Genomic DNA, 26,071 nt, shown 5'->3' with positions numbered 1-26,071 from the left:
TCTTTTTTACAAACACCAGCATGAAAAGGATTACAATAACAGTAGAAAATGACTGTGAAAAACATATTAACATCTTCTTTAAATGTCGGCAATTAAAAATGGCATTAAAGAATTACATTGCAAAGAGTCTTTATCTGGAAAAAGTTCAAAAAAAGTATTGCACATAACAACTCCAAGTTAACTTGCAACATTTACCACATTCAAGTCTTAAGTTCCCCTTCCTCTAAACGGGTTTTCATTTACTTCAAACAGACAGTGGGGATGAAGTTCTCAAGTCTTTTCTAAAGATGCTTTCGTCCTGCACTGCAAATTCATCCAATGACATTTAGAGTTCTCTTCTTTTTTTTTTACGCTTGTGTGTATAATCCCATTGATACTGGATTATGGGGAAGGCATAGAAGAATAACATGGGAAGGGTGCAGGGTGTGGGGGTGGCCTTAAACGAAGGTTTAGAAACATCTGGTGCACAACCACAACAATTATTTTCAATAGCTAATTCATGTACGGTTTTTTTTTTTTTTTTCTCATCATGCATGCTAAGGATTACAATAGGAACTAGTTGGCAGTTCAAGAATATATATTTTCAAATGTTAAAATATCTAAACATCAAACATCCATTCTTTTGATACGAGGATCAGCCTAAACATGAACCAGATTTAGCATTCGCCTTATATTAGAAGTTTATATTCCAGCTATGGAGAGGAAACCAAAAAGACAAGGTTATCTTTTAGTCATTTTGCGCAATATTAACATGAACGACAACGTGTTCTTACCATGCTGCTGTCAGATCAAAGGTTTAGAAACATCTGGTGCACAACCACAACGATTAATTTCAATAGCTAATTCATGTACGTTTTTTTTTTTTCTCATCATGCATGCTAAGGATTACAATAGGAACTAGTTGGCAGTTCAAGAATATATATTTTCAAATGTTAAAATATCTAAACATCAAACATCCATTCTTGTGATACGAGGATCAGCCTAAACATGAACCAGACTTAGCATTCTCCTTATATTATAAGTTTATATTCCAGCTATGGAGAGGAAACCAAAAAGACGAGGTTCTCTTTTAGCCATTTTGCGCAATATTAACATGAACGACAACGTGTTCTTACCATGCTGCTGTCAGATCATTTCCGAATCTAGGGCTGCCATTAAAATCTAGTGTACAAGAGCCAAGACCTTAAGCAATACACTTTGATCTCTCCACTGCAGATTTGTCGCGTCAACACAAGCAAGTGCGTGCTTAGTTGTAAAGAGTCCTCAGCACTGAAATGTATAAAAAGCATAATTGAAAATAATATATATTAAATTCACGCAACTTTTTTTTTTCTCTTAAAATGAAAATTTCCATATATGCAGATCTCTCAGTAACAAAAGTACAAAAGCTACCTTTCACAATGTGAAAAATTGAGGTATTGCAAAAAGGAGGGTTTTTTTTTTCCATTTCGTGAAAAATGTGCCTAAAATGACTGTTGAAAAAAAAAAAGTACTTAGAAAAGTAGTGCATAATAAATGTTTATATGTGCATGACAAAATAATTTAGCTAGAAAACACTGTACCAAAAATCAGCAGGCCATGTATAAAATAATCTCTTTTTTTGTTGTTTTTGCCATCTCATTAACAGCAAATTCTTCAAAAAGTGTTTAACTTCAAAAACGTTCAACCACCACACCCACCAGCTCAAGCCGACACGAGGATACATTTCTCACTAGTGTATCAAGTCTTAATTGATCACTAACTCCCTGACTTTTGCGCTAGTCGGTTTAAATGCCGTAAATCTACCGAATTGGATATCCTGATGCCTGGCGTAAACTCCTCAACAATACCCGACCGCCGAACTACATGCGTCTCTTTCGGTTGACCTTTGGAAAGCAGAAAAGTGGTTTTCACTAGTGTTACTAGGACTTGTAACTGCATGCTGATCGATTCAAGGCCAATCTTTGGTTTGCTGGAGCCCATCTGGTCTTTATATTGAATGGGATGAGGACTGGGTCGGGTTGGGGGCAGAAATAATCAGGCAAAATGAAATCTGCAGGGCAAAAGAAAGAAAACGTTCATGGATTCGCTAGATACTACACAGCCATCTTTGGTTCCCTAATGTCTGAAAGTAAAACCTCTTATGTTTCAGGTGAGCGTTGGGGGAAGGGGCCGAGCGAGTGGAGAGATGCATGGACTACCTTCAGTTATGCTTCACACTCAGGCTGAGCGGGCACGGCTGCTGCAGGACAGGAGGTACATTGTTTGATCATTCTTCCTCCCTTCTAAGTAGCTTTCACTGCGGTTCTGCTTGTACGTACACCTCTTTTCAGGCTTTTGGGCTTCGGGGGGCTGGGGAAAGGCTTAGGAGACACATACTGAGAGTCAAAAATTAAAACTAAAAAAGGCTTGCTGCTAACAGCCTGAGAGAACGACGGCTGCTCCTTGCTAAGCTGGACCAGAAAGGAAATCAAGTTTCTTGCATTTGAACCAGCTTGCAGGCAGACTACTGCAACTTTAACAACATACATTCCCCACTAGGATGCTGAATCTCGAATTCAAATCAGGAAGTGACAGAGCAGATTTTCTCAATGTGCCGTTTGCTGATGTCATTTCCTTTTTCTATGGTCCTGGGGGAAAGGGTGAGACCAGCTTGATTTTTTTTTATATATATATATATACTATATATATATTCGACTTAAACTAGCAGCTAAGCTTGAGGTATTAGTTTTCTTGCATGTCACAATGGAGATCAAATCCAGACAGCTGTTGTGGAATCAGTTGTTGTCATCAAGAAACATTGAAGATTAGCATGGTCTTAAAGTACAAAGTAAAGTAAAAACAGAGCGTCGAGAGAAGTCACTTCTGTTCTCAAATCCCAAGCTTTGGTTAACAACTGAGATCTTAGACCACACATCTGCACTCTGGGTAGCGAAGAAATAAGTGCACTCGTCCCGCACCTTTTCTTTTCACGTTTGCTCCTTCGCCTTTTCGATTCAATTAAAATAGGACGTAATACTTCCAATCGCAATGTTAACAAAAAGCCAATTCTAAAGTCATGCAGATACTTACTGACAAATTATACTAATACTCAATATATTCACATCTCTGTGCACTTGAAAATTAAATATAATGGAGTTATAAAAAAATAGAGAGATGGATTAGACATTTTCTTTTTCTTCCTGAATCTTTTTTTGGATACACATCCATTTTTTTTAATATATATATATTAAATGACAAATTAAAATCATATTTTTTGTCTGTCTTTTTTAAATTAAACTAAAAAGGAACCAGCAACAGAAAAGTGCATTTATTTAGATGATGATTTTGCGACTCCTCCTAGCCTGCTCTCTCCCTCCTCTCTTTCCCTCCGTCTTCTCCTGGCCTACCAGCTTTAGTTCCAGCGGAAGGAGATGTGGCGAGGTCTGTCGCCGCCTTCCTTAACCAGAGGCTTGTGGAACTCCCGGCCGGCGCGAGAGTGGATGGCCGCCCAGCAGTATTCACAGTAATACTGGAGACAGGTCACGTTAGCGCAGAAGAAAGGAGCGAACTTGCCTCCGCAGCGAGTCCCCTGACATTCATCGCACAGCTGGTCATCCAAGACGTATGGCTTCACTTCCACCTGGGCCGAGAAAGATCAGCAGACTGTTACGTGTGTGTATTTTGCATTATTTTGACATTATTTTTTTATGAGTATGAATTTTATAAGTTGTCAGTAATTCCTATTATTCGCAATATGAACTGTCATGACAGTTATAAAGTAAAACAGCAAATATATTATATTTAATATTTTAAAATTAAAATGAAATTAAATTAGTTTTTCTAGTGAGTTTTTCCCCCTATTTGCCTCTTTTTGTTCTATTTATTTGTTCTGTATTGTTTGGGTAAATCTTTTCTTCAACTGATTGAACAACCATATATTTTGTTTTGTAACAAAAAAATAGATATTGCTAAAAATGGCAATACAGCAAATACTAACACAGTGTATAAATACTTCACCACAGACAGGTGGACAGGCAGACAGACAGACAGATGGACAGATATGAGAATTAGGGGAAAACATTGTCATGAAAATAACACCAAAATGCAAAATATAGCTTATTTTTGTGTCAATATGACATGTGCTTGACAGGTTTCATGGGATTTTACCATTGAGAACCATAACCTGAACATTTTGGCCTACAAAACCCCATCTTTCTTATTTTTTATAAGTCCTGCATTAAAAAAGCATTTAAAATGTAACCGAAGCTGTGCAAAACATGCATTTGTTCATCAACAAAAAACATGTTGTAATGTCACAACTAGGGTTAGCGCATAGTCCAAAACCCTGCTTTTTGAGTGTTTTTGAGGCTTGCTGGATCAATGCCATTGCATGGAAGGGGAGTGTGCTTATGCATTTTTTGTGGAAGTCAGCACTGACCCGTTTATCGATTTCTCCATGCTGCAGTTGTACAAAACGAGCACTGATAGCAGCAATGTAGCTCTGCTGATTAGAGAAGGCGACCCGCCCTGCTCCCTTGGGGTACTTCAGCTCTGGGTCTGTGTCGATGCCTGCGTAGCACACGCCACCATACAGCCTGTCCATGATCATTGCCAGCTCCACTGTCAGAAAGACAACATATTTAATGCTTAAAAGTTTAAAAACATACAAATTAGACTGCATCATTCTTTCTACCCCTTTCATACTAAAATAAAATGGCAACTCCCAATATATTTTAGAAGTTTTGCCTTGAAAAGCTACTTTGAAAATAGTCTGTAAAGCTACAAACTATTAGCAAGCTACAGTTTCACTGCTCTTCTGATCAAGCAGCTATACTACAAGCTGTTAACAGAAAGTTACTCAAAGAGCAGTGCTTCTTAATATGTTACAACAAAGTTACTTATTGGTCTCCTAATAACTACTCATTAAGGTAAAATAAAAAGATTTTTTGCCAGCAAGGAAGATTCCATCCTCTGTGATTAGGGGAGATACTAAAATAGTAGCTGAATGCAATTCCATGACAGCTGGATTGACTTGTTCTGGCATAAATGAAACCCTGGCTACTCTAAAACAGTTTGTATGTGATCACACATTTAATTTCACACAGAAACAAACAACAACAAAAAAAACTCCATACCTGCACGAAGAGGGCGTGGCACCCCACCCACAAATATGGTCTTCCTCGGGTCCAGGGGCTGTGATCCATCCATCACAAAATCACTATCATTAAGATTCCAAGGGCGAATCTGGACCTGTTACAAAGCCACACGTCAACAATACATGAAAAAATAATCCACAACAGAGTTTTCAAATTCACTGACAAATAAAACAATAGCAGGTCTTCACAGAACAAATAAGGACAAAATAACGCTTAATTTGAAAATGCAGCTGTTTAAGACAAAAAAAAGAAATTCACTATAAAAACTGAGGTGCAGTATTGTAATTCATCCTTACAGGTTTGTCTTTAATGGTGGGGCTGGAAACACATAAATAGAGCTTTCCGTCCTCCTCGATGCAGGCATCGATAAGGGCTTGAACAGAGCTCTCATCTTGAAACAAGAGGAAAGCGTAACCTTTGGAAAAGAGAATTTTAGAGTTAGTAAGCAGTGGGAATAGCAGAAGTACAACATTTTACATTAAAATAATAAATAGAAAATGCACATCATTACCAAAACAACTCCTGTCTTTAAACCTAATCGGCAGTACCAACTTTAAGGGATGGTTCTCCCAAAAATGAAAATTCTTTAAATCATTTGCTCACCCTTAAAGTCATTCCAAACCCACAACACTTCCATTCATCTTCAAAACACAAATAAAAATGTATTTAATGAAACGTAAGAGATTGCCGTCCCATTGAAAGTCCATTCCACCAAAACTTTCAAGCTTCAAAAAGTTCACAAAGACATCACAAAACTATGAAAAAACATAAAAGAGCCAGAAATTGTTTTATATGCTGAACAAATTTAATTTAGGCTTTTATTTACATCTAATTCATTCACTGTTCAAGCATAACCGATATAAAGTGATGGTGTCTCATCAGAAGACTTCACCGGTCGATACATATGGACTATTTTTTACAAGTGGAACGGACTTCAAAATGAGAGAAAAATCTCTCAGGTTTCCTTCTTCACTTGTTTTTTTGAAGATGAACAAAAGTCTTATTGGTTTGGAATGATATGAGGGTGAGTAAATGATGACAGAATTGTCATTTTTGGGTGAACTATCCCTTTAATTGAGTACTCAAGTGCTGTCATGGTGATCAAGCCAGCCACAATTAAAATATTAGTATGTGCCTATTATGAAAATTACTGTTTAAAAATGGCCTTCAACTAATACTCTAAACTCTTAGCTCACCTTTCGGGGGGAAGTATGACTTGCTCTCTGCTTTGTGAGGCCAGTCCACAAACAGGTGCCCGAAGCGGCGAAAACTAGCTGTTATCTCATCTAGGCAAGATAGTATTTCAGATAAGAGTAAGTAGCTATCGTGGAAACAGTTCCAAAGCCAACAATGAACCTTGAAACCTGGTTTTGTTTTTATAAGCAGCAGTGCAGAGGTCACCCTAAACGTGTGTAATACCTTCGTCTATATCAGGGGGGAGGCCACCCACAAAGACTTTGCGAGAATAGCGCTCCACCCTCTCTCCGTTCTGGTGAGGGAAGCAGTGGGAGGAACCAAGGCCAGGCAGGCTCTGATCGCCTCTCTCCTCGTCTGGGAAGCCATCTTCCATCGGGAACAGGGATGAGTGTCCTGAAGAAGGGGGAGAAGGCAGGAATTATCATCTGTGCCTTTCTCAGTGTTTAAGCTATATTCCTACACCACAGAATGAAATCAATTACACTGACGGATTATTCAGAGCCCAAGAAATACTAAGACAGACAATTGCATTATCTTGGGTTGTGCAATTTCGAAAGCATGGGGATTTCTGAATTACGACTTCTGTGGTATAAAACAAATTATAGCCCACAGTTTTGGTCCAATGATAAAGCAGGTCATTTTTATATTCTATACAGCGAGTTGTGTTAAACGCTCAAATGTTCGGGTTTTTGAAAGAAATCTCTTATGCTCACCAAGGCAGCATATTTGATAAAAAAATTCAGTAAAATTCATGTGAAAAATGACTATAATTTAAAGTAACTTTTCTATTTTAATACTGTTAATGTTTTAATGTTATTTATTCAAATTGATTCAATTGATTGATTCAAATCTGAATTTTCAGCATCATTACTCTAGTCTTCAGTGTCACATTATCTGGTAACACTTTATTTCGATAATCCACTTTAGACATTCTATTAACAGCAAGTAACTTTGCAACTACATGTCAACTAGCAGTTAGTAGAGTATTAGTAGACTGTCTGCTTAATATCTTCTAACACTTTCTTTGTCAACTTATTCTACTAACCCTAAACCTACCCTAACAGTCTACTCTGAGAGTTAGTAGACATGTAGTTGCAAATTAATGAGAATTAGTTGACATGTAGTTGACATGTAGTTACAAAGTTACTTATAGTTAGTAGAATGTCTAAAGTGGACTATCGAAATAAAGTGTAACCCATTATCCTTCAGAAATCATTTTATATGCTGATTTTTGTGCTCTAACAACATTTCTGATTATTATTCAGTGCTGAAAACAGTCGGGCTGCTTAATATTTTTGTGAAAACTGACGTTTTGTGGGGTTTAATGGGGTTTTAGGCACTCTCCTTCGCATCTGTGCCTATAAAACTCATTTCTACAATTAGGTTATATAAGAGAATATTTTGTCAAAATATCCGTTAATGTAAGTGTTAATGTCCAGCACATGGCCATGTAGCTCTGCACTAAAGCTTCAGTAATAACATAGGATGAGGACTGGCGGATATAGTATTAGTTCTCTGGCTCAAGCCACTCCAGCAAATTTCCTCCTGACGTGACAGAACACAGGCCTGAGCTGCTTTACAAGACTTTATGTTAGGGAGTTAGTCACAACTGTGGCCTGGATGTTTGTGTGTGTGTGTGTGTGTGTGTGTGTGTGTGTGGTTGCCCTAACCACAGAAAAACCCCAATCAAATTCACTCTTCACCAAAAATAAAAAATAAAAAAATCTCTGGAGTACAGCAGGAAAGAGGCACACAATCGATACACAAATGGAAATGAAGGCTGCTTGTGTACATGCAAACAATTAACAATGCCCCAAAACATATCATGCAGATGCTGGATTATTCTACCCATCATTATGATAGTTTGAAAGTCTTTCATTTTTTTCATTTGGATTTGTTAGAAGTTTTCTTTACCTCGTCGCCTCCCATAATTCCTTGCTGCATGTAAAATAAGACGATCACAAGTAAAGTAACACATCCCCAATGAAAATGTGAATTCTCTGACTAAACTATATAAATGAATAGTGGAACTAAGCTTTTTATGCCAAACCTGACTGCAATTTTACATTTTAAACAAATGTGTTGAAAGTATGTGGCATTTCAGAGCCGTATGATTATAATTAAAATCTTGCAAGAAGTCAATTACCTGGGTTTGTCGGCCAAGTGCTCAAACAATTTTAACAAGGCTCAAACTAAACTGTGCAACTAAACTGAGTTTCTTGGCTCATCGAGAAGATTGTCAGAATGTATTTTAATAATTTTCTTGTGTGATTCAACCTACCCGTCCAAACGTGTTTTAATTCTGAGCACATTCATTAACAACCCTTGCCGATTATCAAATGTCTACTCACTGGAAACATGATACCTCACAAACTACAATTTAAAAAATATATTTTTCACTGCTATAATGATAAAAAGTAATCATTAGCATGTGTAATAGCATTTCTGATTTAAACACGAGGAAAAAAATGCTGCTAAATTTGGCGAATTAAACCGTTCAAGCTATCTGTTTAAATTAAACAAAACTCAGTGTGGCATTTTATGTTTTTTAGAAATACCCTATTTTGAAGATAAAAAGTGCTGTTTATTACTATATATATATAATATACACATTATATTGGTACATGAAAATGTAAGATAATATTTAAACAATATTCAACCTTCTGTTTCATTAAGATAAAAAGAAAGCTTGGAAAACATGCGTTGATTATTTATTTACATTTTATCTGCATTTTACTTCATACATTAAACAATTCATGGATATGTAACTGAAATTTCATCTCATATGTGACCATGGACCACAAAACCAGTCATAAGGGTAGAGCTGCACGATTATGACAAAAATCATAATTGGCTTATCACTGTGTGGTATCGGTGTTTGGTATCGGGGCATTTTAACAAGTACGAGTACGAGTACAGGAGACCAGTATCGGGCCAGATACCGATACCGGTATCGGTGCATCCCTAGGTGTAACATTTCAGTCACACGCTTGAGGTATTCGGCCAATCACAACGCACTGGATAGCTGGCCAATCAGAGCACACCTCGCTTTTCAGACTGATGAGCTTTGTAAAAATCGATGCATTTCAGGAAAGGCGGGGTATAGAGGAGAAACAATAATGTACAGTATGTGGAAAATTTGTTTTTTTAAACCTTAAACCGCATAAACACATTTTATTACACCAAATACACAAAATAATGTTCTTTTTAGCAACATCATATGACCCCTTTAAGATAACATGTAGAAAGAAAAAAATGCATCTTAAGCACGCAGAATAACATAAGTGGACTTTGAACGATTACATAATTGTGGCATTCATAATTGTAATCGCGATTAGAAATGTGATTAATTATGCAGCCCTACATAAGGGTTTTTGAAATTGAGATTTATACATAAGAATAAATAAGGAATAAATAATCCATTGATGTATGGTCTGTTAGGATAGGACAATATTTGGCCGAGATACAACTATTTGAAAATCTGGAATCTGAGGGTGCAAAAAAAAATCTAAATACTGAGAAAAATCGCCTTTAAAACTGTCCAAATTATGTTCTTAGCAATGCATATTACTAATCAAAAATTAAGTTTTGATATATTTATGGTAGGAAATTTACAAAATATCTTCATGGAACATGATCTTTACTTAATATCCTAATGATTTTTGGCATAAAAGAAAAATCGGTAATTATGACCCATACGACGTTTTTTTGGCTATTACTAAAAATATACCCAAGTGACTTAAGACTGGTTTTGTGGTCCAGGGTCTCATATTACAAAAAATAAATAAATAAATAATCCTCAAGATATCAGTTATCATCAGGGCTAAAAATAATAGCAAAATATTTTAAAATATATATTTTTAGCTAGCCCTATTTGAGTAAGTGAACATGTTCTTACTTTTCAAACCACTGAATGATTTGAAACAAGCTATGAAAACAGGGCCAGTTTTATTTATATCACCCTTTGACTCAGAAGCTGTTTTTTTTTTTTTTTACAACAGTACAAGATTATACCTATTTGATGACAACTAAACATTAACTTTACTAATATCCTACATTTCTCTTAATTTTATAGATTTATATGTTTGCTTTACCTCATGTTTCAAATCCATTCAAACAGAATGTTACAGCTAAAAGTGAGCCAAAGTGCCCCAAAAGTTCATCTTACTGACTATTTCAACACATAGATTGCTGGGCCTGTTCAGCCACCCTTCTGCTTGAGCCACTAGCACATTAAGCCAATAAAATGCATGCGCGTACCATTTATGGGCAAGGGGCTGTCTCCTCCTGTATGGGTGAATCCGAGGCGACCTTTGAGAGAGGATAGTATAAATCAGCTGGATGGTTGGAACGACATACAGCACATTTGTATCCACACATGGTTTGTGTTAATACACATTAGAGTAACAGGTCTCTAGTTTTCAAGGTTATGCAGCCACTTAAATGTACGCTGTAGGTTCAGTTTTCTAGATGACAAATTATAGAATCACTCAACAAAAAGGCCAAAAAAAGTCAACAGCTGTCATATACTAATAAACAGATTGATTTAAGTCTACAATCCACATCACAGTTCCCGGATCATTTCAAAAACGCCACATGGTTCAGTGAGGGAGTCAATTGTGAACTCAGTAACAACTCACTGATGGAGGGAGTCTGATTCAAATCTCCAACTCGAGCAGGTTTGAGGTTGTTTGATATCGGCTGGTTCACAATAGTCATTTGTTCATGGACATGGCCATCAAGACTTGCGCTGTGTTCACTGTTGTGTGTTAAAGGGGTCATATGATGCGATTTCAAGCTTTCCTTTCTCTTTGGAGTGTTACAAGCTGTTCGTGAATAAATAAGATCCCTAAAGTTGCAAAGACTAAAGTCTGAAACCCAAAGAGATATTCTTTATAAAAGTTAAGACTTGTCCACGCCCTCCTAAAATGCCTCGTTTAAACACGCCCCCACAAGTCTACGTCACTGTGTGGGAAGATTTGCATAACGCCGCCCAAATGTTCACGCAAAGAAAGAAGGCGTAACTTTATTGTTGCTGGTGTAAAGTAGCACTTGTTGTTTGTCATTTCTCCGATCACAAATACAGACATGGTTTTACGTTTGTGGCGCAATGCAACGCAATGTGTAAAAAGACATAATAAAGGCCCGTTCACACCAAGCATGATAACTATAAAGATAACGATAGATACAGAGGAACGATATTGTTGTGATCACTTTCAAAACGATTTTTTTTCCAGCTGATGAACGATAAAACACTGACAGCCAATCAGAATCCATCCATCCATTCCTGAGCTCAAGAATTTAAAGCGGCAGACGCATGTGCGCTTAGAATAACCAGACGATATCGTTCGCTGGTGTGGACGCTAATATTGTTACCTTTATAGTTATCGTTCTTGATGTGAACGGAGCTTTAGTCATTATAATCCTTAATTATGTCCCCACTGGATGCAACAAATGCCTCGTTTATAATGGGTTTTAATTAGGGATGCACCGATGTATTGGCCGCCGATATTTATCGGCTGATTTTTCCTCAATTTACAACCATCGGCATATCGGCTATATAAGGGAAAAGGCCGATATAACAAACCGATGGTTTATTAATTAACTGCGTGAAGGCACTGAGCTGTATAATGTCTGTTGCATGATCCTAGAGTTGCTGTCTGCACTTTAATGCAAATCACACAACAAAAGACAAAAGATCGCACACTATTCTTGACTAAACTTTTGTAACTTTCATAAGTGTAGCACGAGAAGTGCACATTAAACTCTCTCTCTCAGTTGCATTATATACAGCGAATTACACAAAACACTTATTACAACTAACATATATCATATATACAGATATCATGCCTTTTCGGGGGTGCTTAATAAACTGACAAACTTTAAATCCGAAGAACTGCGTGCTTTCATTACCCATATAGCTCTGTAGACTAGAAAACCCGTCAAAATAAGAGTCCCGCCTTGGTAATGGAGATCTCATACATATTTAAACTCACAAAAAAATATAAAAAATGTATACAAAAACAAATTAGAAGATTAGTCATAAGTCCGTTACAATAAAGAATGATTAATATGTATTTAATTTATACAGTGAAGTGTTATTTTACATTTGCTTACTTTATTTCTGTACCTGAAAACTGTTAAACCTACCTAAAAAGCACTGTTTATTTAATATGTATCTTTGTTCTGTTGTATTTATGTAGGCCTGCTGAATGTTAAATGGATCCAATCCATGTTCATTAGAAATTATTTGATGCAGCAATAAAACTGCTAGTATAATTTAATGCAGGTGTTTTTGAACTTTGCTGATTTAAAACATGATCAAAATACTATCTATTTTGATGCCAAAATTTCAAATAAGAGAGGAAGTGACAAATATCGGTATCGGCCAATAACTGATTGTTAAAATCGGTATCAGTATCTGCCCCAAAAAATCCTATCGGTGCATCCCTAGTTTTAATGTTTTTGTCTCGTCGCTCCGGGACACGGCATCACAACATGGTAAGGGGCTTAACATTTCAGTCACACGCTTGAGGTATTCGGCCAATCACAATGCACTGGATAGCTGGCCAATCACAGCACACCTCACTTTTCAGACCGATGAGCTTTGTAAAATACCGACGCGTTTCAGAAAGGCGGGGCATAACGGAGAAACAATATTGTACAGTATGTGGAAAATAATGTGTTTTTTTAACCTTAAACCGCATAAACACATTTCATTACACAAAATAATGTTCTTTTTAGCAACATCACATAACCCCTTTAAAGGTACACATACTTAAAAATGCCATGCTACTCTTTCAAGGACTGGCTGATGACAAATCGGTCATCAGAAATTGTGTTTATAGGGTTTTGGGTGTTAAACATCTGTTTTTGGATGACCACCCACTACACGTCAGAATGTACTCTCCCAGAAACAGATCACTTTCATTCTCATGCTCAACTCAGCCTCATTCTGCATCTAGTAGAAGAATGAGAGGAAACATCAAGTACAACCAGCACGCATGGTATGGATTGTTTCTCTATGTAGTGTTAACATGGCTCTGGCAGCTCCTTCCTTCTACCGTTCACTCCAAGAGTAGTCTGGTGACCAGGGCCAGCACACCATTTTGTTGCTTTAGCAAGAACAGAGAGCTCTTTTACAGGCAAAGGACAATGCTGGAAGCTATTCAAAGCAACACTGGACTACTTCTCTTCCCCCGTCTCTTGTTTGGACATCTCTGCCACACTGGGCTGGTGTCTGCAGGGCCGCCCTTCTGGTTCTGGTGGTGAAGTTAAGCTGACTCTGAGGGTTGGTCTAATTTGGTTCTTAAATTATTTTAATTATTTGATTAAAGAAACCACCCAACAGAGATTTCATTGTGTTCCTTATTAAAAATCAACAGTAAGATGACTGCATTTTGGGGTTGCATTAATCATGGTCCAAATGTGTGGAAATCTAAAACATGAAAGTGTATCAATGCTTCTGTTTAAAGTAAAAATGAAATGCATGAATATGTAGTGCTATGGAAAACAAAATTATATTTTACCCAAGTTGTGAGCTTACAGCCTGAAATTAATGTGATGAGACAAAAGAAAATGTACAAAATAGCAAGAAAACAAGTGAACCGAATTATCTTGTGGGCTGTATGCAAAAACAAGCATACAGAAAGAACAGTACAATCCGATTCATAAACAAATGACTTTTATGAGCCGGTTTTATGGGGAATCACCCAAAAGCACCCACAAACTCACGAGTTACTGGTTTAAATCAGTCTGACAAATTGTTCATTGAATGAACTCACAGAACCCATCAAAGCAGTTACTACTGAATACACATCTGACTCACTTACTGAACTTTCAATGTTCAAAATTTAAGGTTTCAAGGTTTGTGAAACTGAAATCAGTACTGACTGTTCATATGACAATGTGCAGTTAAAAATAAACAAGATTATTTTTTTTTTACATTATACAATGCAGTAATGAATCATTGAGAATAAGACCAGGAATGTTAATTAAGAAAGAAAACCGGGTCAATTTTGATTTCATGTTTCAAGTTGCAGGAGTTCTTATTACCATTTATGACAGACAGACAGACAGACAGACAGACATACAATAAATAAATAAAACAAACAAACCAACAAGAATGGAACATTTTTTGTTCTGAAACATTAATATGAGCCACAGATTACAAATTTGAGAGAGCTCACATAATGAAAGTCAACAATCTCACAAAACCAGGCTGATGTGTTTGTAAAGTCTAGTGTAGCTTCAGAGTTACTGCTGTGGAAGTAGCTCTGGTTAAGCTCTGCTGCACAGACACAGCTATTTGTAGGTCAACAGAGAGCTTTTTCTTTCTTCTTGCTCTGTGTGTGTGTGTGTGTGTGTATGTGGGTGTGCAATGATTCAGCACTAATGGGCAGCTTTTTACAGCTGCTCACTCTCACACCAAAAATGTAACACCACATCTAATGTTAAAGAAATCTACAAAAATATGCAAGAAAACACAGGGTGTAAAATGCCACTGGAGAGCACAAAGTAAAAAGACTGCAAAGTCAAAAAGGAAATGTTTTAATGACCGTTCACATTTTTCAATATATAATTCTGTTCGGCACAATTGGGAAATAACAGGCGGCCGTAGCCAGCAGCAGTGACCATAAAAAAAGATTAGATCTACTGTCTGCTCCAGAACATGCTCTAATAAATGCATGGAATAATGTCATGGGCTCATTAACTGTCATTTGCATGCATTTACAACTGCTATCAAAGGTGAGGCCTCCAGGACCGTGCCTTGTGATTAGTTGTCGTAAAACAGGAATACAAAAGTGATGCAACCAACCAACTTTAAAAAAAAAAATATATATATATAAATAAAAATAAATTAGACACTGGTCACAGAACAGGAGCTCCATCAAATCAAACAAACTCATGATGATATTAGGGGCCATTTCCACGGAACATGTTTCTGCATTCAAAAATGGTAAATGCAGGGCAGTGAAATAAAAAAAGCCAAGTTTTAAAAGTTTAACTACTTTACTAACTTGAGCACTACATTTTTAGAACACTGTCATGCATATGATTCTGCAAAAGAAACAAGACACAAATGCAACAGTGAAACATGTCTGTTTAGCACGTTTACATAAAACACCAATTCAAAAGCAGTGCAGTAGAATGAAAAAGCACGTTCTGTGTGAATGACCCCTTACTAGAGTACAAACCAGCTACAGCTTTCATTTGATTACAGAGAGAGCAATGCAACTTAAACCATGTGAGCGGCCGCATGAATCTAACTGCTGATGGGTCAAAGGTTTTTGGCCATCAATATGGTACTTTGACACAATCTCCTTTCGTGGACTCTTATCTTACCTTTCAGAGTGTCTTGCTCGGCCCTCATGATGTCAATCAGGGAGTTCTCCAGAGAATGCATGTTGAAGCCATCAAATGAACGGGGACGGTCCTGTGAGGGGGAAAAAAGGAGGATGGGTATCAAGAAAAAACAACTATGATGGCATTTCTCATATCCCTTGGCTCTGCGAGAGTATCCATTTCATCTACAATAGAGTTCAAGCTGTTGTGCTTTTGTTCCTCTCAAAAACTATATCCTGTTGAAAGGAAGTCACAACTGAAAGGCTCAACTGAGGCTCTAGACCAAAATATAACTCTAATTTGGTGCTCGCTACTGACTTGACCTCTGGATCATGAGGCTAATATCTAATGTGACAGGTCTAATGATTGACATAATTTATAAACAAAGGCTGAAAAAACTGGCAGAGAAAGCACAACGCTTGATAAAAGACACTTGCAATGCAGATTCAACTTGACAATGACATAACCCAACAATACAAACCCAGAGATACCAATGACCAACAAAATAACGTTAACTCAAACCATGTGCAACACTGAAGGGTTTCTGTCATTTCTTTTTTTTTTTTTTAAAGGCTGAAAACTCATATTTAACGGAGATAATGCCTGAATTTAACTATTTGCGTGACAAATGGCTAAAAAGGAACCTAAAAAACAAAGCTTGAAACATATTCTTACCTAGATCATAATAATTTTAACAGTTGCATATAAGCATTTGCCATTAGCCAAAGTGACTTTCAGTGCATGTGATACCTGCAAACTTAACTCATGGTTTTGGCAATACCAACGCCATGCTGTACCAGACAATCTATTATTGGATTACTTGAAAAAAAATTATATAAAGACTGCAACAGATAACTTTTGGATGAACAAGGCTGATAAATGATAAAGAGAGTTCATACTTTAAATTAGGGATGCACGATATATCGGCCACCATATCGGTATCGGCCGATAAATGCTCATTTTTTCTGTTATCGGTATCGGCCCGATAAGAAAATTTGGCCGATATCTTAAAGCCGATAAATAATGCATTATTTACTTCAGAGACACTTCAGATGCGCGCTGTTCGTTTGCAGCCTTTTGTGCAATTGTACTTTGTAATATTGTGTTTATTTGATGTATATCTGATTTATCTCATATAGAATGTGTTTGGTTAAGTTAAGAGCGCTTCAGTTTACCGGTGATCATCTTTAGCTCAGCGCACGCAGCTCAAACAGCAGTGCACAACATTAATAACTATGATTGGGAATGTCATGTATATAACATTCTAATGAGAACATTATTATAATAAAACGTTGTGAATTCTTTGGGTTTAGTTGCTGTGTTTCAGCACGTTGTTATGGGAAGAGCGCATCCACAACAGGATCACACATTCTGACTATAGCATGCAATAACTGCGTCATTTTGTACATATATAAGTTGTAATATTATGTTTATGTTGTATTAATATTAATCTCAGGATGCATTTCCTTGAGTTAAATAAGCTGCCAGAAAAACGCTTCAGTTTACCGTGTTCATTCAGCTCTTCAGCTTCAGCACGCGCAGCTCAAACGGCTGCTATTTAAAACAGTGGTATTAATTTGTTACTTTTTCAAAATCATTGATACATTATTAATAATAACAACCACTTTTATTTTTCTCTTATTATTTTCATCAACAATATGGTTTAGTAATTAAAATCATTTAATTATTGTCCGTGCAGAGGCTATTCCGTTTTATTGATCTATGGCGCATTCATTTTGATTCTTTACACGTGTAATGATGTCCAGTGACTTGTTTGTATTATTTATGCATTATTTTATTTATTTGTAAGACTTTTTTATGACTAAATTTGGTAATGGGAGAGTAAAATTATTTTTAAAACGTACACCGTTCAAACTAGGCTGCTTATGTTGAAGTGTTTGGGATGTTTCTTTTAATGATGAGACCTTTTTTGTAATCAGGCTCTCAAAGTATATAAAAATTTGGATATAGATTTATCGGCCAACATATCGGTTATCGGCTTTCAAAAATAAAGAATTATCGGTATCGGCCAAAATTTTCATAGCGGTGCATCCCTACTTTAAATGGATTAGGACATTCCCCTTTACCTGATGATTCAGCACAATCATGTGTTTAAACTGGACTAGAGGTCATCTGATCTCAAAACTGAGACTTGCATTAAACACACACCTCAGGCTCAAGACTCTTCATTCTATTGTCCAACAAAAGCAAACAATAACAGAATCTAGGTCTTCCTGAAGGTCAGAAACACATTCTATGCAAGTACGTCAACATAGACGCAAATGCCTGACCAAAGCATTACAAGAGTGCAATCCTATCGTACATACTTGATGTGCGCTCTTGCATTACCATAACGGTAACAAACCTCAGCAGCACTTAAGAGGGCGATAGAATTACCTTCAAATGTCTGCGCCAATACAGGGATAGTTCACTACAAAACAAAGATCCTCTTCCTTGTGTAGTTCTAAATCTGTGTGACTCATTTTCTTCTGTGAAACTCAAAAGATATCTTGAAGAACATTTGCAAAAATGTTCTTTGAAGAACAGAATTTGTCTTTCAATCAAAGTCAATGGGGTTCAATTGGGTCCAAAAACATCAAACTTCATTTTTGGGTGAACTATCACTTTAAATGAGAGGTGTTCACGTAGAATGTGAGATGCAGGGCAGTGGAATGGAAAAACCACATGGTCTAGACACTCGTTTATTTATTTATTTTTTTTAAAGTTAAACTATTTTTATCTTGAGTTTTTAGAATGCTGTTAGAGCACAACAATCAAACATGTCCATCTAGTACATGTTTACATAGAAAAACATTCCACTTCCAGTAAAGCAGCCCTTGTTACACCGCTGAGAATGTGTTATGCATTGCATTCGTATACATTTCATGCCAGAATTATGTGTGAATTTCATGCCCATTCAATCAGCCCGTTTAGTCTTAATTTAGACTAATCAGGTTTTTCAAAACTACTGTTGGCATTAACACCAAATATACCAACTTTTTGAATGTTTTACACAAAAGGCCTCCCAAGGAATAACACACCCACACAGTTAGAGAAGCAACTTGCTCACTGCTACATACATGACGCAGCCGGGTTCAGCGGACTATTTATATAGGCTACGTAACTAACGTGGTGTACCGGAGCTCCAACATAACGCAGCTTCCATCTGAACTGGATGGTGCCGTGATTAACGGTACAATCTGCTCGTGCTCAGTCACGATCTGGCATCTACTCTTCAGAGCACCCCCCTCAGTTTAGAGAGGCCGTGTGCTCATGCAGGGCACTTATGCCATAGCACAGGGCTGGCTCGCGGATTCAGAACACGAAAGCGGGCCAAAGGCCGTCTTCAGAATTAATGCACAGTACACTCCACTGAGAGCCCTTTGATGAAGAACCAACTCCATAAGGAACTGAAGCCATCATTGACAAAAACCGAACGAGGTGCATTCTATACACAAGTCTTGTTAAAAAGGTGTTAATAAGCATTTCCCACTCCTTAACGCTAGAGCTATTTCGGGTTTAACAATAATTGGACTGCGCGCAGGGCTTGCTGACTGAAAGGCCTTTTCCCACCAGGGACATGTTTTCAGGTCACAATAGTTTAAGCGATATGGAAAAAGTCTGCGGTGAGCTTTTCAAAAAGGGACCTTGATGGAACACCCTGATGTGAGTGATTAAGTGTGGCATGTTACGGGTGTTTCAGGAACGACATTAATCTGAAATGTCATGGCTAAACTAATGAAAAGAGGGACGGGGGGAGAATGGGAGGTAGAGGTTTGACATTGTGTTTTTTGTCGCAACACAAGGTATTTCAAAGCCTTCCACATCAAATCACTCTAAAGCCTATTAATCCGGCCTTTCCACACGGTTGGGGAGGCAGGGGGTATGGAAACTTTCCACAAGGGAGCGCAACTGACTCTACTGATAAAGTAATTAAAGTGTAGAAAGAGCTCTCGGTCAGATAGATGGCATAAAATAACCATGACCGTCTTGGTCATGCCTCTATCATAGACTTTTTCTCAATGGAGAACCAGGAGTATGACAAAATAACACTGGAAAGGTACATGGTTTCCAACTGACAACTGAAGGGCATTGAAGGGTCTACTTATCTCCAGACAGCAATGAATCAAGATACCTGAGCTAGGTGTAATATTTGAAAGAGTCCACAACAAAAAGCAGTACGCAAATGGATGGAAGGCAGCTAGAGAGAATTTCTTTGCACATTACTGCGGTATTATTATGGTACTGTGCCATTACAAAAGATCTCAAAATTGAAGGTTAATACAAACCATTAAGACAGCAATCTAAAAACAAAGGACTTAACACAAGCCTAATTATTTGTAACAAAAAAAGTGTTTCAAATATTTCAACACAAACGTAGCATTACTACCCGACTGATCAAATTTGCCAATATATGCTTATTTTTAAAAATGTCAATTACAAGGGATATTTCATCTATGGCAATGTGGTCATCATTTTCGTGTCGTGTTGTTTCAAACCCATATGACCACAAAAAATGAATGCCATGCTGGTCACATACAGTGACCAGAGAATATAGCTCAATATACATTTATCGATTTTCTGTTACAATTCTAAGATTCATAGTGTCCATCCCTATTTACTTTTTTTGTATGGAAACGAGCAACTTGTACATACTGCAATACATCTCCTTTTGTAAAATCATCTCCTCTGCAAAAGATGCCAAATTCAAACCCAGTGGTCAAAGGCATCCACATTGCGCAAGTTGACATAGAAAAACAAAGGAAAAGCAACGCAGTGAAATGCAAAAACAGTTCTACATGAACGACCTCTAAATGATGACAGAATTTTCATTTTCATATTCTAGAGCCTAGCACCAAAAAATATTTTTCTCTGTATCAAACCACAAAGATCCCCAATAATAGAGTCAGTTTAATGCACTGTGGGGTGAATGTCTGCGCTGAGGCAGCCTGAAGCTCACGCCATCATAGGAAACTTTAAAGAAGAGTACAGAGGTTTACGATGATGGCTAGAATTTACAAAGCAAAAGACCTGGCTGACCGAGAGTATAGTGTTCTAATATACACACCATATGCATTACGATAACAAAAGTGTGTATCTTATATTACAGAATGAATCTAGAAAGGCATCAACGAGAATAAAAAAAAAGGAGTGAGAATGATTTGCATGTGGTGCAAAATGAAAAATGTAAAGTGTGTCATATTAGGCAACTGCACAGTCAAATCTTTGGCTAACCCTCTGTTCTTTACGATAAAGCTGAGCAACAGATGACTATTTGCCGTGGGCACCTGCACCCTGTGACAATAGCCAAACAAAAGCTGGCCTTGAAAATAAACAAACAGCTTTAAATCGTCTCCATGTCAGCTTGATCGCTAATTGAGCCTTGGGCATATAACCAAAAAAACAAAAAAACAAAAAGACACTTCCCAACAGCCATATTTGCTTTTCTGTTTTCTTTACAGTGTCTTCAATCATCTAACCTTGTCATGAGAACCATCTTCACCATCATGAATTGTGTGTCCCATTTCTCATTTTCTCCCTGAGCAACTGCTTAATTACACATCTCGGCAGTGCCTGTTCATGTGTGAGTCTGTCAATGTGTGTGTGTATATATGTGTGTCCTGCCCCCCCTCCGGAGACAGCCTTTGCTTTCACACCAAACATCAGATATTCTTGGCTGAGAGTACACAGAGCCTGTGGAAACTTCCAGCGACATTATGCAGTGCTGGGAATCACATCACATATTCAACCAGCTGGAGCAAATAGCTGCGAATAAGAGCTGCCTGTTCTCAGTGGTGGAAGCCACAGGTTCCAAGTGCTATCAAATACCTTTAGTTTGTTGGTTTTACAAAGAACAGAACACATCTAGATCACAAAACTGCAGGCTGACCCAAGCTCCTATACCAGATGATGAACTCTGTGCGCAAACGGCTCGATAAGAGGATCTTGAAAGCACCTGTTCCCTGGAATCAAGCTGAAAGAGAGATACACTGACACAAATGAGGGCTGATGGCCCACAGAATTGACACTGCTTACTATAACGGCAAATTTAAAGCTAACAGATTGATTAAATTCCAGAAAGTACCAACAAATATTTGTTTCTTCTAAAAAACAAAGAGGAGGACAATAGCAGTGTTAACACCATATACGAAATAAGGATTGTGACAAAACCTTGAGAGGCAATGGTGCGTTCAAGCCATGTCGGAAAGACTGTGTTTACGAGTTAAATGTGCACGAACGAAACCACAAAGTGGGGAATGCAGGATTATGTCGAGTTTCTGAGTTGGGGTGTGTCAATTAAAAAAATGGAAGACAAAAAGATGCCGTTTCTGTACTGACGGTACATTTGTTGAAATGAAATTATTATTATTATTAGATTTACAATAAAACTAGCAAGTTACATCATGTGCAAAATACAACAGTATTATATTAAAAATATATAACAATTGAATTTACAGCACCTTCATAAATGGAATAAAACCATTAAAAAATCAAAAGCACATCTGATGCTCATTCTTTATTCATTTAGGTAGTGTTAAAAATATTGCTTTTTTTTTCGTAGATAATGGTCTTTGGTCTTCTTCTAAAATACAGCATAGTTCTTGTCCTGTTGCTACAATCCAAAATATAGTAACAGTTATGACACAAAACACCTGTTCACCAAAATGTCAGTATGTACAATTTACAGTAAAAAAGGCAGCTGCAGGTCCCACTTCCCAGAACTTGTATGAATATACAGTAGCAATATTTTAGGTTTCACGGGACTGAACTCAAATTTACAGTTAAAAAAAACGGTATATTTCATTAACTGATATAATGTTAATATTACATTCAGATACTCTGTTTTGTACCTGTATAATTGGGCACATGATGGATTAGAGTTCATCACAAGTTTCGATGGCATTTTCTTTTCCTCTTACCTCCATGTAATGCATATTAGTGTTTATAAGCGCAGCTGCCTTTTTTAAAAGCGGTAACCAAGGAAACTATCACTGCTGTTCTATAAGCGCCACCTGCTGTCAGAGAATAGATTTGCATTTTCATTCAGTCCATCTGCTGTTTTTGTTTTGTGCAGGTGTCTTTGTATAGGGTTGCCAACTTCAGAAAATGAAAATAAGGGACAACTGTGATTGTAGGAAAATAAGGGACAGAATAAGGTACGCTCAAAATATTTGTTCTGTACCACATAGAGTATGACATTTCCGTGTCTACAGTTAAGTATGTGTATAAAAAGTGGTTAAAGGGTTCTCAGAAATAATCACATTTGTTTTGCTTAACCTATGTACAATTATTCTAAAAATAAAGTTTAATGTCATACAAAAAAAAGCCACGCATGTTATACACAAAGCATCAGCCTGAGTAAATTTTACCACTATAGAATTGTGACTGCACAAGTGTTCTAGTAATTTAGGAGGTGAATATACTGTGAAATTACATACAATATTGCATAAAATTTGAAAGTATAACAACTGAACATCTATGAAATGTCAATCAATAAAGCATTTTTTTAAACAATGGCATTTAAAATTTTGAACAAAAATGATATTGCAACCATGTAGCCTATGAATTCATGAAAATAAATGTTTTTCAACTAAAGAGAACTTGGAGTGTGTGTGGGCTGCATTTGGTGCTTGAATTTATTCTTAAATATTAACGAGGTCCAGGTTTAGGAATATGCTAGTCTAGAAGTTACAATTTAAAAAATGTGTAATTTTGTTTCGCTATTTAACAATATTAACTTAATGTTATATTAATAATAATATATTAACAATACTGAAATACATCTTCCCTCAGGTAGATTGCATGTTTTTTTGCCTAGCTGGATGTTGTGCTTATGATCAATAATCACGTTGTTTGTATTCACCCAAACTGATTTGGCAAAATCAAAACACGGATGGTGAAGGGGATTGCCGTTATTGAGAGCCCCGCTAGCTGTGAAGTGGGAGCGACCAGGCGGCAGAGGATTCTGCAAGGTCTTAAAGCCTTCCTTGAGTGGCTATGTTCACAATTCAAACAATGATTTGTGCAAAAAGAATGGTTAATTTGTTATTTGTATGGTCTCGATGGTCATACTGCGTTTGCCTGCGAATACGGGACAAACTACATTCTGTATAGCGTTCATGCTTCTCTGATGCGTTAAATACGAGACAATTTCGTATTATACGGTACGGTTGGCAACCCTACTTATGTAGCATAATTTCACAAATCTAAAGTCAGATCATTCTGTTTTCCCTTTAAATCTTGAAATTATACAATCTAATTCAAATCAAAAACAACTGCTCATGCTACATGTATGTATCACTACTGCATGTTCAAAATAAATAAAAAATAAATAAATATCCTGTTGTACCAAACTCGTATCAAACCGTGACCCCAAAATCGAGGTACGTACCGATACACCCCTAATAAATATGGTGCACACATATGACACACAAATAGTTTTTTTCTTTAAATATTAAAGAACATAAGATGTAACATAAGTCCCAAATGTACATAACTGAGAACAAAATCTAGTATGAAACAATTGTTTAAACAAAATATCACACATAAAATTGAGAATATTAGTTTACATTTGTTTATTGTAAATTATATGAATATGAATTTAATATTATGACTGTTGTTTTTACTTCCAAAGTCTGTAAATTTAACAGATTGATTAGTTTTTACAGTATATGGTAAGGGAATTTGTCATTAAACAATTACCATGTTTTTGCGGTAGCATATTATAGTATTATTATTATTATTATAGTATTTAAGTATTATACTGTTAAAATGAAACATTTTTTACAGTACACTAGGGCTGCACGATAAAATTGAAATGGAATCGAGATCGCGATTCGACAGAAGCTGCGATTGTCATGTGTATCTTTCAGTGAAGCACGGTTCTGTGATCAGCAGTAAATCTCCATCCAAAGGCCAGAGGGCGCTCTCGCGCTGAAACTCCAAATATGCCTCGCAGAAGAAACCCAGAAAATGCTGAAATTCACTGCAGCTGAATAAACAGAAGATCCAACTGCTTTCATTGATTCAACGTGACTAATAAACACACGACTACGGTGTGTAGTAAATTCTGCTCCATCTGAAAGCACGTGATGATGATCTCCTGCTGATTACAGAACTGGCATTACTAACAAAATGTGCATGACAATCGCATTCGATTAATCGTGTAGCCCTACAGTACACATAGCACATTTTTGAATAGCGAATTTACGTTTTTTATTAATAAATTTGACTTTATTGGACAAGAAAGTCTAATAAAGACAGAAAGTGACAAGAAGAGAGGTGAACAGGATCTCTGAAAGGGTCTATATGTTTTAGGGGAATGATGGCACTCAATTAATCTGCTTGATAAATTTACGTTTTTGAAAAAGAAAAATAGAATCACTAAATCGTGTCCTTAATTTAATTATGTTGTTACCTTTTATAAAGGAAAATAAGGCACTCCACTGTATGTCATGCAACACCATGACTACATTCACAATTATTGCATGGGCCCGTTCCTTATTGGTTAAGTACAAAACATGTTTAATATAGAAAGAAACACATAATATACTGACAAAGTATCCAGGACTCTATGCCCTATCACTTTTCACCATCATCACTCCACCCCTCCATCACATGTACACAGACACGCACTCTAAACAAACAAGCAGTTCTAGTACAGCTTATAAACACTTACAACTATATCATACTACTGCTGCTGCAGCATAAATTAATTGAATTTTATATTTATGTATTGTATACCACTTTAACAGATCTAAAGATCCCATGAATCTATCTAGCTCCAGTTAAGTATGACAAGGCCAAAAATATACTACCAGAAATAAAACAGGTTGGCCGACATTTTAAAACCTGTGCTACCATGATTAATGCAATGGCTTATGTAAATGTAATCAAATGGGTCAAAAAGACAATGTCTACATTACAATTATTCTCTTTGTAAGATCAAACCATCCCAGACAGCGTCATGGTAGGCAACTGTCATCTCCTAAAATCTCACAGAGCTGTTTGGAAAACAAAACAGGCACGGCAGAGTTAGTCATCCAAGCCTCTGGAGTCTGGCACATGTTGCTTTGGGCACAACTCAAGATGAATTTGTCACAATGTGCAAACACGGGCAAATTAAAGCTGTGCAAATGCACAAAACAATGATCCACATGTTACGGGGTTCACACGACAGCAGCATCAAAGCAACCGGGAATCATTCATGTAAATGTAAACTGCCGGTTTCTGATGACAAAATCCAAAAGATACCGTTGACGATGTGAGAAAGTGGAGTTCATCTTAAAAGAAAATGAGCAGTGACACACTGGGGAGTCTACCAATAGGAGTGCACAGAGATATAAAGAGCAGGGGCACCAGTGCATTATCTAGTTATATGCATTGTATAGCTGTAATTGAACCGATATATT

The 26,071-nt window shown here is 36.9% G+C and overlaps 1 protein-coding gene across 9 annotated transcripts in view; it reads right to left on the bottom strand.

Annotated features, from left to right (window-relative positions):
• Positions 1-853: 853 nt before the first annotated feature.
• LOC107662373 (cytoplasmic polyadenylation element-binding protein 4-like) overlaps positions 854-26,071 on the bottom strand; it is a 28,703-nt gene continuing 3,485 nt past the window's right edge. For 3 of the 9 annotated variants that reach the window (XM_016452395.1, XM_016452622.1, XM_016452753.1), the window contains exons 3-12: positions 15,660-15,750; positions 10,575-10,625; positions 8,229-8,252; positions 6,537-6,707; positions 6,314-6,403; positions 5,414-5,532; positions 5,097-5,211; positions 4,400-4,581; positions 3,369-3,601; positions 854-1,472 (exon numbers count right to left, since the gene is read on the bottom strand). In XM_016452395.1, coding sequence (XP_016307881.1) covers positions 3,374-3,601; positions 4,400-4,581; positions 5,097-5,211; positions 5,414-5,532; positions 6,314-6,403; positions 6,537-6,707; positions 8,229-8,252; positions 10,575-10,625; positions 15,660-15,750 — 1,071 coding nt within the window. In that variant the 3' untranslated portion in view covers positions 854-1,472; positions 3,369-3,373. Of the gene's footprint in view, positions 1,473-1,497; positions 2,033-3,368; positions 3,602-4,399; positions 4,582-5,096; positions 5,212-5,413; positions 5,533-6,313; positions 6,404-6,536; positions 6,708-8,228; positions 8,253-10,574; positions 10,626-15,659; positions 15,751-26,071 lie in introns of those variants that run through there. The other 6 variants (XR_001631223.1, XR_001631216.1, XM_016452515.1 and 3 more) reach the window with 6 other exon arrangements.

The sequence above is a fragment of the Sinocyclocheilus anshuiensis genome, unplaced genomic scaffold, assembly GCF_001515605.1.
Source record: "Sinocyclocheilus anshuiensis isolate Anshui unplaced genomic scaffold, SAMN03320099.WGS_v1.1 scaffold25, whole genome shotgun sequence".
NCBI classification, from domain to species: domain Eukaryota; kingdom Metazoa; phylum Chordata; class Actinopteri; order Cypriniformes; family Cyprinidae; genus Sinocyclocheilus; species Sinocyclocheilus anshuiensis.
The sequence above is the reverse complement of the archived record's forward strand: the minus strand, read 5'-3'. Positions and strand labels throughout refer to the sequence as shown.